Source organism: Athene cunicularia, assembly GCF_003259725.1.
Source record: "Athene cunicularia isolate RWA chromosome 3 unlocalized genomic scaffold, athCun1 chr3_part1, whole genome shotgun sequence".
Taxonomy (NCBI): domain Eukaryota; kingdom Metazoa; phylum Chordata; class Aves; order Strigiformes; family Strigidae; genus Athene; species Athene cunicularia.
In genome coordinates, this window is record NW_020799097.1 from 49,140,130 (window position 1) to 49,161,339 (window position 21,210).

At 38.4% G+C, this 21,210-nt stretch overlaps 1 protein-coding gene across 2 annotated transcripts in view; it reads right to left on the reverse strand.

Annotated features, from left to right (window-relative positions):
- Positions 1 to 21,210, reverse strand: part of PDSS2 (decaprenyl diphosphate synthase subunit 2) — a 124,140-nt gene that overhangs the window by 37,746 nt on the left and 65,184 nt on the right. For both annotated transcript variants that reach the window (XM_026845864.1, XM_026845863.1), the window contains one exon: positions 12,115 to 12,313. In XM_026845864.1, the coding sequence (XP_026701665.1) occupies positions 12,115 to 12,313 (199 nt within the window). The remainder of the gene's footprint in view (positions 1 to 12,114; positions 12,314 to 21,210) is intronic.

Consider the following 21,210-nt stretch of genomic DNA (forward strand, 5'->3'; position numbering starts at 1 on the left):
CCATGCCCTTCTTACACTGGGGGCCACAAAGCTGGACACAGAACTCCAGGTGGGGTCTCACAAGAGTGGAGTAGAGGGAGAGAACCAACTTCCCTCAACCTGCTGGCCACACTTCTCTTGATGTAGCCCAGGACACAGTTGGCTTTCTGGGCTGTGAGTGCGCATTGCTGGCTCATAGTCAGTATTCCATCCACTAATGCCCCCAAGTCCTTCTCCCTAGGGCTGCTCTCAATCCACTCATTGCCCAGCCTGTATTTGTGCATGGGATTGCCTCGTTTCATGTGCAGGACCTCGCACTTGGCCTTGTTGAACTTCATAAGGTTTGCACAGACCCACCTCTCCAGCCTGTCAAGATCCCTCTGGATGGCATCTCCCTTCCCTCCAGCATGTAATAGTAATACAATCTTTCACCCTATATACAAGACGCCTATCTTTTAACCTCTTCTAGTAGTACAATGTGTATAAACACCTGCTGGGCAGAAATGAAGCAGAGGGAGCCAAATTCTTCTCAGAGATGCCTACTGACAGGATGAGGCAATGGGCACAAATTAAAACATGAGATTTCATTCAGACACATGAAAACACTTTTCTGTGAGGGCATCAAACAATGGAACAGGTTGCCCGAAGGAGTTGTGAAGTCTTCACCTATGGAGATATTTAAAAGCCATCTGGACATGGTCCTGGGCAACCTGCTCTAGCTGGCCCTTCCTGAGCAGGGAGTGTGGGCTTGATGATCTCAAGAGGTTCCTTGCAACCTCAACCATTCTGTGATACCAGCAGCTAGTGGAGGAGGACAACAGCTGATTTTGCATTCTTATATTTGCAGCACCAGTAATAACTTTTCTCATATTTGAAATAATAAAACCAAGGCTACAAGCTGGTGCCAAATACTCTTTTAGGGAAGGGTTAAGTTTACTGATTGTTCTGGGAACAGATTTCCCTTTTATGAATAGTTAAAGTTCTTGGGAGACTGAGAAAGGCCATCCAGACAAATCTTAGATTCTTATCACTCTTGGTAACAGCTCTGAATTGCAACTGAATCATCAAAAAAAAAAATCTATTTTCACCAGATGGACAGCTGACTACAAACCTACTTCCAGTCCCCCTGAAAAATTGTTTAACCACCTTGTTATGAAAGTCCACTTCTAGAACCAAATATGTCCTAAGTTCCCACCCACCCAAAGATGGACGTTAATATGTATTAAGTCTCCACTCAAAAAAAAAGGCCATTTGAGATAATATTAAGACAGTATTTCACCAGAAAGAGATTTGATTGCTTTTTATCCTACTATGCACTCTCAATATGAATCTTATTATGTTTAAGAACAGACTTTAAATAAAGCCAAGAAAACAGAACTTCTGATCTTCCACTGCTTCAGCTATAAAAAGAATGAAGTTGGCACTGCAAGTATCACTCATGGAGGACATCACCTTCCACAACTTTATGAAAATTCATTTTCATTTTATAATTTGTGTATGAGCTAAAGCTATTTAGCAATGAATTCCCCCATGATGATTATTCATGGCTGTGAAAGAAAGAGCTGTAATGAACATCTCTGCTTTAAGAAACCCAGACAGTGCCAATACCTATTCCAAGTAAGTGGTGAATGGAACAGCAGAACTGCTGGCTCTTGAGAGTCCTTCCTCGCAGTGTGCATCTCATGCAGAATAAAACATCACATACCCACAAGTTTTCATTACTTCAACTTCTCAGAATAAATTTTGTTTTCTTTTGAATATCCATTTCCTACATATTCTGGCAGCGATCAACATCTTGGATTCATTTTCTTGTTAACAGTTAAGGAAATATCAAATATAGCCACTTTTTAATGTTTGTCTCAAATCTTTAAAAGGCAATTTCTTCTTTGAGTGTAAGGGGTTATGTCTTTTAAAAAAATGTAAGAACCTTTCTTCCATAATTCGGCCTTAACATTCAATTAAATTGATTTTTATACACACACACACACACATATATATGCATATATATCTCAAAGCCTGAAAAGATTTTTGATTCCTAAGCCCTTTGCCTTCACTACTAGACAACTGCCAACTCAGTGTCATGCATTAAGGGAGCAAACAACAGAGGGACAGACCCTGCTACCTCAACTACCCAGAACACATTTCCCAGGTATAGTGATTATCTTGAGATCTTAAATGACCTCTGACTTTCCTCTCAGGAAAATCAGTTTTTTCATCAGTTTCTTCAAATTCGTTTTCACTTTCTTCTTCATTGATGCTCAAAAGTCACCTCTGAAAAGTCGTTCCTCTTTCATATATAGATAGCATATTAGTATTTTCCAGACCATTCTGTTAATTAGAATGAGGAATACATTTCTATCAGAAAATCTGATAGAACAACCATGTGTTAAAAAGAGCTGTAGGGTTCACCTCTGAGGAGAACAATATTTACTTTGAATAATGGTAGGTATTTACTCAAGCAGGAAACATTGACTTTGGTCTGCTGGGCACACCAGAGCAGCTGTAAGACACGTTCGATTGCTACATGAGGAAGGCAAATTCAAACGCAAGCTGAGGAACGTTGTTAGTGAGATGATTCAGAGGTAGAAAGGTTAAATGGACTTTGTGCAAACCAGTATGAAAACTTTTAGTAGTCTGTTGAAAATTCATAACTTTTTCCTGAGACTGTTACTTGCTCAATTAACATAGCATTGAGACAGAGTCTCAAACACCCACAATTCTATTTGATAGCTCCATGCCTCAATGCTTTCAAAATATTCTTGCAGTGTATTTTTGGGAAAGAGCTTCAGTCTTAGACTCGACAATTCACAGCAATACCTACAACTACATATTTTGATACCAGTCTCAATCTCAGACCTTTTATGTTCTGCAGCAGTCATTCTGTTACAACCAATGCCTCGTAGGTCATAACGTCCTAGGTCATAACATCATAACATAACAACATAAGAGAAGTGGCAGAAATAATTTTTCCTTTTTTTTCCTTATTTTTTTAAAAAAACCCTGGTTTTTCATGCAGAATTTGGAGAACCGAAACCAGACTGAAATTGAAACAAACTTCGACGGTATTGCCATGGCCAAGAACCCCAGAAAAATAAGCTCTTTCAATACAGATCTATACTAACCCCAGTGGAGTCTGGCTTTGGGAAAGCCTAACACAAACATTAGCTTTAAAAATCAGTACAGGTGCAAAAGGCCATTAAGGATAGACCTATTTGAGGAATGCACTCATTAGGAATCAAAACAGAGTTAAGCGGTTGTAATCTCAAAACCAACATTCACTGCAATGCAACAGAACTCTTACAAATCAAAACAAAGACTGTTTCTAACCTATTACCACAATTACAGATTAAGTCTAATTTTTAGAACTTCAATTAAATTAATAAGTTAATAAGCATGTCACCTAATCCTCTAATTTAACTTCTCCAAAAGATTACTTTTCAAATACATCACCATAGCCATTAAGGTAATGAATTTTACAAATATTTAATTATATTAGCAGTTACAGGTAGAAACGTTGAAATTGAAAAAAAAAAAAAATCTGTATAAGATTCAGAAAAGTGAATGCTTCATTTGCTCAGGTGTTATTTTAGGGGCTATAAATTTACTTCTTGAAGACAAAGGCAAATGATGCACTTGTTAAGGAACTGTTCCACTGACACAAGCATGGAAAGGGGCAATGGGAAGAGGACAATGCAGTAACTAAGAGATTCACTACCAACATTCTATAATTTTATCATCATCACCGCAAGAACTGTTACCTCTAATGACAACAGAAATGCTAGAGGAAAGTTTTAAGGAAGTAGTATGGGAAAAATGTGATTATAACAGATTTTAATCTTCTATCTGTAATATTCAGGATTTTTTTCCCCCTAATGCTTAAATACTTTCATCAACAATTATGCAGAGGTGCCTTTTTGCTACCAAAGAAACTTCACAGGACTGTCCACAAAACGTTAGTAAAGAAATCTTCCTGAGTAAAATCCAGTGTTTGAGAACATTGCGCAGAAAAAACAATACATAACCATTAAATGGACATAAAAGTTGTGTGAAATACAATCTCTTTTACATTTTACTTTGAGATTAACTAAAACCAAATTCACCTCTCAGAAGTGGATGAAAATTCGTAAATTTTGGTGCACACTAAAAATAATTATTAAAACCAATTAACAGTTTTCCTAAGAATTGATTCATTATTACATACGATTCATAATGATGTATTTCTTAGTACTGAAAACGTGTTTGCATTCTCCAGTAAAATCTATGTTAAAATGTATGCCAATATTGAGAACATATCTCAATATTTTAAGATACAGAATTGCTTATTTAGGGTTGACCAAAGAAGAGTTTTAGTCTGTAATAATGCAGTTATGATGGCTATGTTGTCATCTATGATATCAGGTTAAAAGTTCAAAAACATCACAATTCTTCCTTGGTTTTCTTCTCCCCCATTATACAGATTAAAGTGCTCCTTAAGTGTACTTTTCCATAAATCAGTTCAGAGCTCTTTAGAGCTTATCTACAGTTTCCAGTAGTGTCCAGATTTGAGACATACCCTTGTGGCAGTTTAAATACTAAATTAAAATAAAAATACCTGTAATACAGATATATTCTATGATTCTATCCTACTGACTATCTAGTCCCATATGCCAACATCAAACAGTGCCTCAGTGGAAAAATACAGTGAGATGGACATAGGCTCACAGAATGGTTTGGGTTGGAAGGGACCTTAAAGATCAAACTAGTTCCAACCCCCCTGCCAGGGGGAGGGACACCTTCCACTAGATCAGGTTGCTCAAAGCCCCATCCAACCTGGCCTTGAACACTGCCAGGGAGGGGGCAGCCACAGCTTCTCTGGGAAACCTGTTCCTATATCTTACTACCCTCACAATAAAAAATTTCTCTCTCATCTAAATCTGTTCATTTAAAACTGTTACCCTTCATCCTATCCCATCACTCCCTGATAAAAAGTCCCTCCCCATCTTTCCTGTAGGCCCCCTGAAATATTTGAAGGCTGCTATAGGGTCTCCCTGGAGCCTTTTCTTCTCCAGGCTGAACAACCCCAACTCTCTCAGCCTGTCCCCACAGGGGAGGTGCTCCAGAACCCTCATCATCTTCGTGGCCTCCTCTGAACCTGCTCAAGTAAATCCATGCCTTTCTTACACTAGGGCTACAAAGCTGGAAACAGAACTCTAGGTGGGGTCTCACAAGAGTGGAGTAGAGGGAGAGAACCAACTTCCCTCAACCTGCTGGCCACACTTCTCTTGATGCAGCCCAGGACACAGTTGGCTTTCTGGGCTGTGAGTGCACATTGCTGGCTCATAGTCAGTATTCCATCCACTAATGCCCCCAAGTCCTTCTCCCAAGGGCTGCTCTCAATCCACTCAGTGCTCAGCCTGTGTTTGTGCTTGGGACTGTCCCAACCGATATGCAAGACCTTGTACTTGGTCTTGTTGAACTTCATGAGGTTTGCACAGGCCCACCTCTCCAGCCTGTAAAGATCCCTCTGGATGGCATCTCCCTTCCCTCCAGTGTATCGACCCCACCACACAACTTGGTGTTGTTGGCAAACTTGCTGAGGGTGCACTCAATCCCACTGTCCATGTCTCTGACAAAGTTGTTAAACAGCACCTGTCCCAACATCGACCCCTGAGGAATGGCACTTGTCACTGCTCTCCACCTGGACATCAAGCTGTTGACTGCAGCAATTTGAGTGTGACCATCCAGCCCATTCCTTATCCATTGAGTGGTCCATCTGTCAAATCCATGTGTCTCCAATTTAGAGAAAAGGATGTCATGTGGGACAGTGTCAAATGCTTTGCACAAGACCAGGAAGATAACATTATTTGCTCTTCCCTCATCCACCAACACTGTAACCCTGTCACAGGAGGCCACCAGATTTGTTGAGCACGATTTGCCCTTAGTGAAACCATCTTGGCTGTCACCAATCACCTCCTTATTTTCCATGTGTCCTAGATAGTTTCTAGGAGGATCTGCCCCGATGATATTGCTGGGCACAGAGGCGAGTAACTGCCCTCTAGTTCCCTGTGACCTCCTTCTTTCCCTTTCTAAAAGTGGGGATTATGTTTCTCTTTTTCCAGTCTGCGGGAACTTCAGTAGACTGCCACAGCTTCTGAAACATGATGGATAGTGGCTTGGCTACTTCATCAGACAGTTCCCTCAGGACCTATGGATGCATCTCATCAGGTCCCATGGACTTGTGCACCTTCAGGTTCTTGAACCTGATCTTCTACAGTGGGTAGTTCTTCATTCTCCCAGTCCCCCCGGCCTTTGCCTTCTGCATCTTAGGTGGTGTGACTGGAACCCTTGCTGTTGAAAACAGAGGCAAAACAGTTGTTGAGTACCTCAGCCTTCTCCATATCCTGGGTAACCAGGTCTCCCACTTCTGTCCAGACAGGGCTCACATTTTCCCTATTCATCCTTTTATCACCAACACACTTACAGAAGCTTTTCTCATTGCCCTTGATGTCCATGGCCAGATTTAATTCTATCAGAACTTTGGCCCTCCTAACCTGACCCTTGGCTATACAGACAGTTGCCTGTATTCCTCCCAGGCTACCTGTCCTTACTTCCACCCTTTGTAGGCTTCCTTTTTTGTGTTTGACTTTGTCCAGGAGCTCCTTGTTTATCCATGCAGGCCTTCTGGTGGTCTTACCTGACTCCCTCTTTGTCAGGATGTATCACTTCTGAGCTTGGATGAGGTGATCCTTGAATATTAACCAGCTTTCTTGGCCCCTCTTCCCTCCAGGGCTTTCTCCCATGCTACTCTGCCTAGCGGATCCCTGAAGAGGCCAAAGTCTGCTCTCCTGAAGTCCAGGGTAGCAAGCTTGCTGTGTGCCCTCCTTGCTGCCCTAAGGATCTTGAACTCTACCATTTCATGGTCACTGCAGCCAAATCTGCCCTTGAGCTTTACATGGTAACATACTTCAGAAAAGCTCTTTATCCTGCTCTCTAGACAAAGTTTTGAAGGTTGTTTTTCTTCATCTTTTTCTCTCAATTTCACTATCAAACTTCATAACTCGGGTCCCTTAATCTAATCTGATCTCTGCTTCTTAGCAAATTCATTCCTCACTGTCACCTAGCTGCTCTGTGAGCTGATCATTTTAAAGGTACTCATCTCTAACAGCAGCTTGTACCAGGGAAGAAAAAGGAAACAGATAAATGAGCGAACGTGAACAGTTAAGAATACTTAAAAATATATACTTATTTGAATATGGTTTTATCATCAGCTTTAGTTTTCTGTATTAACACTGTAAATGGGAGCAAACACATTACTTCTGGTTCTCACCTTTTCTCCATTTCTTCATCCTGTCTTCTCTGACAGCTACTGAATCTCAGAAGGAAAATTCAGATTAAGGGTCTTTGTTCATTTTATATAAAATACAATGTAAATATACTTAGCAGGTATTTATGGTTAAACTTTTCCACCAAAGCATCAAGAATAGTTCTCTCAAAACAACTTTAATTGTTCTGAAAATAATTAATCTCATAACTACATTTACCAAGAAGCACCTTCTACTCACCTCAAACAAAACCAAAAGCACTGTTCTGAGGTACCATAATTTGGACCTATTAGAAGTCAGTGGTTGCTAATAGCTGCCTCTACACTGGCAACAGGACATTTCCTTTAAAAAGGATATTTCTTACAGGATTCTTGATGGTATGCACTCTTCATGTTCTTTAGAATAAGTTTTCAGTTTTGAAGAGAGGAACAGAAAACTGCCACTGATCCTAGGAATCATTTCCTTAGTCAATCCATGATTTTTCACTGGTTTAATACTTAAAATATTTTTTTGAAAGTCTATGTTCTTCTCTTTAAATCATTCAGGGAAAGAAAAAGCCTGACACAAGTACTACCTTTCTTAAATGACACTTAAAAATTAAAATTGTAGCTTCAAGCTGACTTGTTCGTCAATTCTCAAAAATGTCAATTTACATTGAAAGAGCAACTGGCGTAATTCCAGAAAGGGGACACTGTATCCTTCACTGGTCAGCAAGAAACCAAGTCGCTGAAGTTCAAAACTGAGCCTTCCCCATAGGACCACAACTGATGCTACAGAAGTAGAAACCATAGTTCAAGATAAACAGCTCTTATGAAGCACAATGTACATTCAGATTGTTGCAAGAGGAAGACATAGGAAGACTTACATGAATAACTTGATGTTTATGCAAACACAAGGCCTATTTTGTAAACAACACATTTATGCCTTCAGGAATACATAAACTTAACATAAGGAAATGCATCCACTATATAAATACTACATCTGTGCTACTGTTTATTTATAAACAAATAATGCTTAATAGAACAATGCTCTATAATGTGGTCTTCTGGCAGAGCTCTGCATTGACAGACAAGATTCTTAAATTCAATTCCAAGCTTTCAGGCTGTAGATTTTGAAGCACTTCTGTGAAGAGTTTAATCATTCCAGCAAGAGCTCACTGAACTACAATGGGAAAAACAGCGTCATTCTGAAGATGGGGGGAACGTAACTCCCACTTTTAAGAGGGGAAAAAGGAAGTCACAGGGAACTAGATGCCAGTTACTCGCCTCTGTGCCCAGCAATATCATCGGGCAGATCCTCCTGGAAACTATCCAGGACACATGGAAAATAAGGAGGTGACTGGTGACAGCCAAGATGGTTTCACTAAGGGCAAATCGTGCTCAACAAATTTGGTGGCCTCCTGTGACAGGGTTACAGCATTGGTGGATAGGGTAAGAGCAAGTGATGTAATCTACTTGGACTTGTACAAAGCATTTGACACTGTCCCAATGACATCCTTTTCTCTAAATTGGAGACGTTTCAGGTGGACCTCTCAGTGGATAAGGAATGAGCTCAAAGAGCTGCAGTCAACAGCTCAATGTCCAAGGAGGGTGTCACTTGAACAGTGACAGGAGTCATTCCTTGGGGGTTGGTATTGGGACCGGTGCTATTTAACATCTTTGTCAGAGACATGGACAGTGAGATTGAGGGCTCCCCTCAGCAAGTTTGCTGATGACACCAAGCTGTGTGGTGTGGTCAACACACTGGAAAGAAGAGACGCCTTCCACAGGGACTTTGACAGGCTTGAGAGGTTTTATCCATATCATCGTCAATCAACAACATGATTTATCACTGCAATCAGCAGGTCAAGAAAAGTCACCATCCAAAATTATATATATATATATATATATATAAAAAGGATAGTTTTTAAGGCATTCAAAAAGTTAACAAGAATATACAAAAGAATCTTAAATACACGTGAGATCTGATCAATCTAATGCTTTGTAGTTATAGAAGTTTTCTTGAAGCAATTACCGTTCATTTTATAGTTTTTTAAATGTGAATAAATGTCAAACTTTGCCATGATTATAGTTGTATGCAGTTGCATCTGCCCTTCAGTACTTTGGTTTTAAGCCTCAGTCAATACCAACTTTGTAATCATAGTTAATGTCTCATCATTTCACAAAATAGAAAATGAGAATGCTTTCTTCCGAATTATTATGTGTGTTCAAAACCCAACATTTTAGATGAACTTATAATAGCCAACAGCAGAATTTATCTTACAGGAAACTTCCTAACTGACATTTCAAGAGATCTAGAGTCCTTGTACCTTCAACATTGAGAAAAAAACCTACAAACCCTCACCCCCTTCTTTTGCATAACTTCAATAAACAGAAGCATGAGCACCAGTTTAAAAGAAACCCCCAAAATCACATACCCCGAGCCTTGAATCTTGTTAACATCATTACAGTTGTATTCTACACCACCAGCAAGAAGAGGAAAATGACTACGAAATAACAACAATTCGTATATCTAATGTTATTTAAAAATCAAAGTGTTACCTAAGGCAATTACCTTGCAGCCTTTTAATATCTACAGGGAAAAGCCTAAGGGAAAATAATTGACTTTGCTAATTTTACCCTTGGCAATTATAAAATAGCTCTGCATTTCATTATGACTACAGAATTTCACATCTAATTGTCAGCCCCGAGAGAAGCACAGAGATAAATGCATCATACACATACTCAGACGAGAGTTTAACAGCACGATAAAATTATCTTGGTAGCCGTGGTTTCAGTTAATGTTAAACCCCCCTTTAGTTTAAATTCTAGTCTATACAATAGCTACACATGTCTGTAGAGGTTATAGCCTACCATGGTCAGTACCACGTACGATATAATGCTGCTCATTTCATTAGCCAATTTGCTGAGCTACCACATAAATGTCAGCAAAAAAGCAGTACTGTGATTTTTTACTTTTTACATCAAAGAAAACAAAACATTATGAAGGAAAAAAGTCACAGTTATTTCACACGGCTGAAAAACAGATGCCAGATTTGAAAATTCATCATTTACAAAAGAATAAATACAGTATGTTTAAATCATTGCACCTGTCAAGAGATTTCTATAGCTTCTACTTCAATTTTTCTAACTTTGCTAGTAGGGTTAGACATATGAAAAAGAATAATTTACTAAGTCAATCAGTTTCCATAATGGCATCCCACTTATCGTATGTAGAAGCTATGAAAGTATTTAGATGTCAGAAAAATGAAAAAAGTGCTAAAATGTTTTGGCAGAATTTTCCGACACGCAGTATAATGATTGCTTTAAAAAAAAAAAAAAAAAAAAAAAAGTATTTCTCTGCACTTGTGCTTCATTTCACTGTGGGCTTGTTTCCTGGCAAGTCTTTAGGGATTATACATTGCCGCTGCAATACTTAATGATGTACTAAACGCAAAGTAATAGGTGCTACATTTCATAGAATTTTCCTTATATATTGAAACAAAAAAATTCACGTAGGGTTAAATCCTTTGGTGTGTCTTGAGAATCTTACTAAGTACTAAAAATATGAATGGATACAAATCAAAAATAATTAATAAAATCAATTGCACCCCATTTTGATATGACTAAAATCTTGCACTGCTTAAAACTTTCTATCAATACATAATACCTGTTATCACCATAATGGCATAACCCACTATTCTAGCAGATTGACATCTAATTTTCTGTCTCTTCTCCTGAATCTCAGCTCTATGCTACAAAATGACACCACTTTTGAGAGAAACTGTCACACTCATGATCACAGCAGTACAGAAATACACTACCATCATGAGGAGATTTAGCATGAGAATTGAAAAACAATAGATTCCTTAAGATCAGAATTAAAACTATGATGATTGTTGACAACTGCATGCATGACAAACATTTATTTTACATTACAGTATGGCAGCAATCTTCAGACATAAAAAGTACCCCTGCAAAAAAGAAATGTGTTCTGTTTCCCCTGGAATGGCACACTAAACTCTTCAGCCATACACGTAGTTAGGTGTTACACTAGACTGGCACATGGATGCCCAGGAATCTCTCTCCAGCACAGCAGGTTTTAAGAACAAGCTAGACAAACACATGTCAGGAATGATTTGGTGTAGCTGATCCTATCTGAAGAAAAGAACTGACTAGAAAGATGATCTCTTAAGGTCTCCATCAGTCTCATTCTCCAACTGTATACATACATAAAATTTGTTTGTCACAAAAACCATTTCCCTGTAAAATTTCAAACAGTTTGGCTGAGCAGCTAGATTGCAACTGCCCTTTAGAAGCCAGTACAACCATGTTAATAGGGCAATCCAATATTCAGGGGCATCCAAATGCCTAACAAAGTAATTTTATTACGAATAAAGAGTCACCTCAGCACTGTGTAGACAAAGAAATGAAGCTTTTTTCCCCCCAAGAATTCCCTAAGACAGACAAACCTTTCAAAAAGTACAAGGTAAAACAAAATAAACAAAATATGTCTTCAGCTGGCAGTCACCCAGAGGTATTGTCTCACATGTCACGAGGATGCTACTTGCATATACGTTAAATTCACCAAATGAACCACTCATTCGTTACTACAGTGCTTCAGAACATGTACTAAAGGCCTCACCACAGTAATTCTATAGGGCAGTGGTAAAAGTGTTCATAGCAGCAGCTTGCCTGTCAATCTATCTACAGCTATAATGTAAGTATGCTGATCTTTAAAGTATGCTCCATGTATCATACATATCATAACTGCTGATCTTTTTAAAGGGCCTCCATTTTGGATGATTCACTGATAGTTACCTGCTCTGGCAGTAGAAGAATTTTTTTCTTTTTACCTTGGTATTCTGCAACTGTGCAAGGCTTGTGCAAGCATTCGCTAGAAGAAAATCTCCACTCAAAACAGCCATTTTATTTCCAAACTGCATGTCCTTCAGCGGGCCATCACAGGACTTAAGCTCACCAATATTCACTATGCCGCGATGCACCAGAAAGGCTGTGTGGATCAGTTCTGTAATTTCGGCCAGACTTCTTTGACTGAAAGCAAAGAAAAAGTACAATTATTTTTGATGCTGTGAATAAAACATGGAGTTGTAGGGGGGAAAAAACCTAACCACATGTGCTAAACAGATATCTTATGAATTATTGTGTAGCTCTTCCGTGTACTTCTAGAAGCCACAACCGGGAGGTGTTAAGCACAGAGAACTATCACTAAGTATTTCCAGGGAAGCCGCTGGTACCACAGGTTCCATTTGGAGGAATGCTGCCTTTGTTTGAATTCTTTTGCAAAATAAAGCTAAGTAATCAATACAGTCCTCATGGTGCTTTCTTTTTTTTTGTTTTGTCTTTTAGAAGCTTGAGGGACACTGACATGAGGAAAATGCCAAGCAGAAAATACTGATGGGAAGGAACAAAGGACATATCAGCAGGGGAGTTGTGAGCAAGCCAATCTGAACACCATAAGAATGTTGCAGTCAATGACTGCTCAAATTAGAGTTAAATTAATAACGGGACACCTTGCAGTTCAATAATACCAAGGGGGGAGGGCACAGGCAGGAGAGGGAAAACAGCTGAACATTTTAAAACTGTGTACTAATGATATTTCACTGGTTGTTTTAGTCAGAAGAAGCAAAGGGGACTGTCCAGCAAAGGGGTAGACCCAATTTTATTTTAACAGGTTTACAAATCACTTCTTACATCAATCGGTGTGCTACATTCTAAATTTATGGGTTTCAAATCCCTGTGAGAGGCTTGCCACAGAGGTTATCCCATAGAAGCTTGCCCTCTATTTATTTTCATTTTTTGAAAAAGGCATGAAAAGAGTCATTAGCACAGCCCTCTTCTCCTGTCTTTCTGTAATTCAACCCTGTAGCCCCTGATAGTTGGTGACTGTCACTCCAAGGAGCCCGAAGGTGTCACCTTAGCTCAGAACTACAACAGGGCCATGAACAGACATAACTACTGAACAGGGACAAGGGGAGTGGAGAACAGAGCGATGCACTGTAGCATCCTCTTAACACTGCAACGCTGTGTTGAAATCTTCAGCTCATTCACATCCTTTCTGACTCAAGCAGTTCCCTTTATGTCATGGAGACTTCACATATGAACAAACACGCAGCACATGCTCTCAACTATAAAGACGACTAAAAAGCCTTAAAGTTCAAATTAAATTGCAACCTAGTACAAATGCGTGTTATGCTCCCTGTGCTTATTCAAGAGTGGCCAAGCACCAATGCACTGAGTAACCAAACTACTCCACACCTTCACATACACGTATACCTGCTGATACACACTCAGGTTAGATTCTGCCTCAGTACTGGCACAGTACTGAGTAAATTATCAATGCTTCCTCTGGACAGTGCAGATATGTTGCAACTGCCCTGAATAATACTCATTTAAAGCAACCTTCTGCCCCAAATATATCTGACCTGTGAAGAGTTCCAACAGCAACTGTTTCAGGCCAGTGATCTGTGCCAATTAGCAAGAGAGAAGAGTTAGTAGCATCACACAACCTGGGCAGGCATGCAAAAGGTAGATGAGCTGGGGGGAGAGGATAAACAGAGGTTCTCAATGTATTTGTCACACACCCAAAACCCAAGCTGTTTTAAAAGCTGCTGTTATAATTCACAATTTTTGCTCCACACAGAGAAAAACAATCTGTAAAGAAAACAGCTAGCCATTCTCCGTATAGACAACAAAACTGAAGGTTGAGGCTGCTTTTCGAAGAGGTGAGGGAGAATTCTCACACAACCTACAGACACTGTATTGTAATCATGCTTGGCTTGGCTCTAACAAAGGGTTAATAAAATTTCAAGCTCGGAGAAAAAGACTAACAAGACATCCCGATGCTCCTGCTGTCATTGTCAGGGCAGCCCTTGGAGGAAATGTCCATATCAATTCGGTTTATCAGATGGACAGCTGATCAACATTAAACAGACTTGCTCTGGGCAGATTGAGCCGAGCTACCTGTTATGAATAGCAATGAGAGCCCTCTGCTCCCTGCTGCCGAGCTCTGCCATTTCTGACTGCCGCAGATCCCAGGACATATGGGGATCCCTAGTGACGAGCACATAAAGCTGCAGCTAACTCAAGCAACGGCTCATTTCCCCCAGCTGAAAGCAGGCATTAATATCCCGAGGAGATCAGGCCCGCCTCTGTGACCCCCAACTATTGAAGCAAAACAACGACTGTCCTATTTCTTCATTTAATAAGCTTTTAATGAAGGAAATCAAAATCCCCTCTTTGACTTCAGCATCACTCTCCATGAAAAGGTTACACAAATACATCAGTGTCATGCTTTCCAAATGCTCAGGATCTGGATGTTTTCATTTCTTTTTCTATAATCCGTTTGTTCTCCGAACCGTATTCATAGTATTTGTGCTAATGAGAACCATATTAGGCAGGTAATCTGCGTCTAATTCTGATTTTATACACTGCTCTTCCACCCTCTCTCTCTAGAAAACTAAAAATATAAGAAGCTATTGCAGAAATCCCAGGCAATAGATTTCCTAACAGTTTTTGTGATAACCTCCATAATACCCAGGCACAATAAGAAGTCCACAGTGCTGCTACAGATACAGGAGGGTTCTTGACATGACTTTGTCAAGGCCAGCATCCAACAAAAAAAAGCAACTGTTATGAAGCTGCTGTTGAATGGCTAAAGCAATTCTATATATAGCTTTCTCAATCTGAAGTACAATTCAGTGATTAAATAATTTTGTATTTGAAAGCAGCTAATCCCAAAATACAAAAAAATAATGTTTATGCAATGCTGGACTTAGAACAACAACATATGACAGAGTACAAAAGCAGAAACAATGGGGCAACAGGATTATGAACTCCTAGTGCCATCCTGTTCTTTGCTTCAGAGTCCATGTTCACAAACAACAAAGAAGTGGTTGCTGCAAGAATTACCTACATACCAAGGTAGCATTGAGAAAATGGTCAACATTTTTAAAACACCTGAAGTTCCTAAATGGAAGCAGGCTAAGAATTGGGAAAGCTTTTTCACCAAATGCTAACAAATTTCCATGGCCTTCACCTCTGATCCCTGCAAACCATCACCAAATGCCCCAGAGACTCAACTTACAGGCATCACGTTTTGAAAGATGATACTATTTTGAGCTTCACATATGCCCTCATCTCCTTTTCTTTCTCCCCTTCCAAAAATGAACCCACATGCAGGAATGGTTGTTTCAAAGAGGATGATACAGAGGCTTGGACAGTACCTGAAGGACCTTACTAAGAAGTTTTGATGAGTCACAAAGAGGCACAAGTTTCACTGTTAGGTACATTATATAAGCAGAGTTAATTGTGAAACACAGCCCTCACCTCAACTAAGAGAATACCAGAATGTTGAGGCTGGAAAGGACCTTTGGAGGCCATCTAGCTCAACCCAGCTGCTCAATCAGGGCCACCTAGACACAGTCACCCAGGACCGCGTCCAGACAGCTTTTTAATATCTCAAAGGACAGAGACTCCACAACCTCTGTTTCTATAAATAGGACAAGACAAATTGGCTCATTACCCTTTCAAGTCAATTACTATCTACCACTTCAGTGAATACTTTTTTCCCCTCTTGCAATCTTTGATAAGATCCTCAGACTTGTCCCCAGCTCTCTTCTTTTTCTGCCCTACTCTTTAGTTCACAAAAATCTTAATTCACAGATTCTTCTTGCCTGTGTTGTGCAAAAGGGAGCAGCATGGAAGTTACCTCTTGTTTTTCTTCTCTTGACTCCTTGTTCCTTCACTTTTAGTACCAGTGTAACTAACTTACATATCCGTAAAATGCTTGCTATAAAGTATACCTTAGATTATGAGCTCCTCAAGCTGTAAACATCATCCTAAAAAGTACAAAGGAAATACTAACTTCACAAGTAACTAAAAAAACTTCAGCAGGGTCCATTGGAGCTATATTGACTCTAGGACTGTGGAAACACCAGCTTGCAAGAAAATACTAGAAAAATGCAGAATTAAGTTATAAAGACAATTAGATCCTGCAACAAATAAAACAAGCGCAATTTCTATTCTTCTTCTTTGCTCCCCTCCCCCACTGACGGCACACAGATCATTGTCATGTTTTGGTTAACTTTGATAAACTGCTGAGCAGACTTCAAGAAATCTTTTATATCTGCCCTTATAATCTAATGCTGTAGATGTAACATCCTGCTGCTGTGACGCCAAAGTAAGGAATACAGGTTTTGTAGAATCCCCATACTTATACAGGCACCACATCTATAGAGAAAAATAAAGAACTAATGGAGAAACTTTGTAAATATGCTTTTATCTCAAAAAAACGCATCTCACAATTTTGTTTTAAATTTTTTTTCTTTGTATGCCTTGGTGTCTGCGTCATCACAGTATCACTGTTACCAATTGTCTTATTATGGAGATGAACATCGCATGCAGAATTCAACACAAATTTTAAAGCCTACACAAAACTATATGAAATGGTAAGGGAGACTGACAAAATATTGAAAACAAATTCTGTGGGAACAAGATAAGTTTCAATAGTAAGTTTCCTATGCAAATTTTAAATATTAATTTTGCAGTGTTCCTCACATCCTGAATACCCTCTTTGTTGTTTCTGTTATCTTTAAAGACTTGCAGCTATAAAACATTCGCCAGTATGATCTCTTAAAGAGTTGTGACTTCAGTCACTAATTTCAAGTCCTAGTCTAAAAAGATATAATAGCATTTTGCAAAACGTGATAAAATAGCAACATTAAATAGCACAACTGTATTGCTGTGAACAAGAGTACTTCAGCTTAAATACTCCTCTGCAACATTTGCTGTGCAAGACCAAGCTTCCAGTAACAGCAAGAAAACTTGAGTCAGTTTACCTTTCATTATCAGCTGTCAGAACTACAATGGCTCTCTCAAAGACTGATAGGTTACACAAAGAACCATTTAATAATTTTAAATGTTAATAGTAGACATAATATTTCACAGAAATGAACCAAAGACTTAAATTAGCCACCAAAATCCATATTCTAAAGTGAAATGAACAAAGACAATGGAACTTATAGATCAAAAATTCTTGAAGGAGTCTTACTGAACCTCTGAATTAAAGCAACTAACAGTATACACCCAAAATGTGAACATTTTCTCTGTGACTGTCAATCCAATTGTTTCCCTTCAATACACAAAGGATTGATTTGGATGAAAAACCTTACATTCAAGATTTAAAAAAAAAAAAAAAACAACAAAAAAACCCCACATCATCCATTCCATTTCAGGGACAATAATAATCTATATATACACCTATGAATCTTAAAAATGAAATAGTTTTTAATTGGAAAATTACACATGAAAAAACATTAACTAAAGAATTAAAATAATCTTAATCACTGACAATGTATTTGGGCAGAACTTGGAACCTGATTTTACTTTTTTGTAACCAATAAATAGAAAGAAAAACTTGTAAAGACAAGAAGGTGCATACACTAAATTCAAGTTGATGCTGTATGTTCTGGTCATTATACTGCATGAAGATAACCCACTTGGTTACAGAGCAAGAAAGGGCAGTGATTTTTACAGTTCTTTCTTCCATTCACCTGTTAAAGCCAACGCCATAGTGAATAAAACCTCAATTAAAGGAACAATTATCATCATGATGATGGAAAGTCTAATGCTCATCTTCTGTGTATAGCCTCTTTTTACAAAAAATTCAAGTAGAAGGGGAAGTTGTTTAAACCGGTCAACATTTATGGCAGGTGCTATGGTTTCACTAAAAGGAAAAACGTTCAGGATAAAGCAGCAGACTTAAGCACAGCACCAAATATTTATTGCATGACCATGACTCATCTATCTGTTATCCAGCAGAAAATACCTATCCACTGTTATCCTTTAACAAGGTCAGAGACAAAGACTTCTGTAGTTTCTCCTATCTTGGTCACTAAGCTACTATAGGGGCATCTTCCACCTGAGGGATAAATGAAGTTGAAAGACATCAATTCTATGAAGTTTATAGAGTATGCTGTTTAACCGCACTTCTGTCAATCGATTTTTAAAACTGGCTACACATCTTACCTCTTTCATCATCTTCCCTTCCTAGCATCACGAAGTTTTTGAAGTAAAACTTCTATCTATACTCTTTCATGTATTCTTCTTTCTTTTTTTAAAAAAGATCTCATATTTTCATTCTGTATCTCCCCCACCACTGAATATTGCTAAATTTCTTTTCCCCTTATTTTGTCTTAGTAAGCTCTTCCCTCAGCACATTATAGGATTTGAAAATGTTTTTGATTTTTAGTGGGCAGATGTTCACTTGAATTCAGCAAGCCTGTTTCCCTAAGCGTTGTAGGTCACCACTGTGTCACTACTAACTGTGTAGCTAGGAGCCCTCAAGCTTTGGAGCCAGCTGCCTGCACCGGACTGCAAGCAATCCACATTTGCGTCACCATCTCCCAGCAAAATTAATCCCTAACTGGTGAACTTCAGGGTCTGAAGGCTCTGTCTGGCTTACTCCTACATTTGGCATTAGTAGCCAGCAAATAATAGTGATCACAAACCACAGCACAGTACAATTTTCTTGGGCTGGATGACACCATCACAGCAATCCCCCTTTCAAACTGCACAGGCTAAAAGGAAAATATTCCCAGCCTGGAAACAAAAGCATCAATTCTGGGAAGGAGGTGAGAGAATCTAGACAAAGACCTGGTAAAAATCACAAGTTCAGCTTAAAAAGGAAGAATGTTTATCAGAGAAGCCAGAAGAAAAATACCACCAGAATCAGTAACTCAAATTGATGTTTTCCAGGACTTGGTCACAGACATGCAGGCTGGGACCAATAAAGAGGAAGCTCGTACAGTAAGAGGTATCTAACCTTTGTAAGATCCAGGAAATCAGTGAATCCACCTGTGTGAACACATGAGGAGCAGTTGGGCTGGGCTGACAAGGTAAGAATCCAGATACACTCACTATGAAGACAAATATTGTCCTGTTAGGACTTTTAATAGCAACAAGGATGCAAAGGACATTCTGCAAGAGACAGGTATTAAAAGAACATTTGCATTGCTCTGATGTGAGACATGGTGTCAAACCTAGGTATGTTTTTTAAGGCTCGTAGACAAGGGTATAAGAAACTTAAATAGCTTCACATTGTACTTCAGCTATTACAGTTTTCATAAGCACTAGGAAGTGTTAAAAAGGGAGACATCAATTACTTTTCCTTTTCTTAGAGACTCTTTCTACACTGCTGGAGAAGAAAAGTAGACTCTAGACCTGAGCCAGTACTTACATAAGTATTGGTAAAAAAAGAGTGGTTTTCCATATTTGACCTTTTTTTTAAAAAAAAAAAAAAAAAAAGGAGGGTTGGCTAGCTTAACCTAACTATAATAATCAAACTGAAGGAAAAATGCATGAATATTCACCTGAAGAAGAAAAAAATTAATAAGATATCTAGAAAAAGATTTATTGGAATATTTGAACAGTGAATCTAAAAAAAAAAAATAAAATATCAGTAATAAGAATTAGAGCCACTCATTTATAAGCATATTGTCAACTTTACTAAAATTTGACTTTATTAAAATAACATACCACAATTCCCATTTTAAAGTCATTGATTATCTCTATGGGAAGACTCACATTTCCAAAATTAAGTAAAGGTGTCAAATACAATATTGTCTAATAAATAAAAGACAAGTTGAACTTCTAGTTGGTATCTGCTATAGATTATATTAACAGCTATGTAGACCATATCAAGTACCACATCAAGTCATAGCAAGAGTTAAGATGTTTACTTCTATAAAGACCTACTTCTCTCCTTCTGTAAATAATGATGCAGATACTACACAAGAAACTGAATATTCTGGATAATGTATATTGGCAATATTAATGTATTGTCACTGGCTTGAATTTCTAAAAGGAAATTTCCTAGCTCAAGAAATGTTGCATTCAACTTGAATTCTCTAATAAAAAATTAATTTGCTACAAAGAGTTCATATCAGAACTAAAAATTTAGGTACAAGTGAACATGATCTCAGTACATTTGTTACATGAAAACAATATAAGCAAAAACAGCATATGAACAGTCTTTATAAATGACATATAATATTTGGAAGCACATATTATATATGAGTGATATTTTCAATGATAAAACAAGCTGAACCAATTAGATAAATTAAACAGAAAAATGTGAACATCTTGCTATATACAGACCAAGAAGGCGTAACTCCCCAGTTAAAAAGACTAAGCTGATTAAAAATAAAACAAAAAGCCAAGAAATCATGGCTTAGACAAAGTCAAACCAGCTATAATTCCTTTCTTCTTTAGCTCAAACTGGAAAACTGATAGCCACAAATGCAAATCAGAGAAACTAGACAAGGAAGAAAACTTGATAAAGGAGCAAACGAGAAAATGCAGAGATGGACAGGGAGCTGAGCAAAGGCAATTTAAAAAGGATATACTAAAAAACCTCAAAGCCAAGGAGAATTTTTAAGAACTGGATTACCATTACGTAAGGTTGAGCAGAAACGTAACAATATAAAGGCAAGTGATTTTAGAAAGCCTGTTTTATTTTTAAGCAATGTATTTACACAACAAGATACAAATATCTTCTAGTCCAACAGTGAATAGTAATATTCATGAGCAGCAACAGTGGTTAAAATTTTACTGTTACTATGTCCGAAGAACTTGCACTCAGGAGAGAAGGCAAAAGAAAAGGAATGACATAGCTGATAAACAGCAAAGAGAATGAATCATCCTCAATACAGAGTCAGCTGAGCTTGTTCAATATGCTTTACTCAAGTAGAAATATGCATTGGAAAAAAAATAAATCAATCAAAAGATCTCAGCTAGAATTACAGAAAACAGGCCATATACATATGAGACTAGGGACTCTTTCAGAAAGAAAACACTCAAGGTTCGGATAAGGATGGAAGGACAGTGAGGGAACAGATCATCCCAGATAATCAGCTCAGATACAGGATACC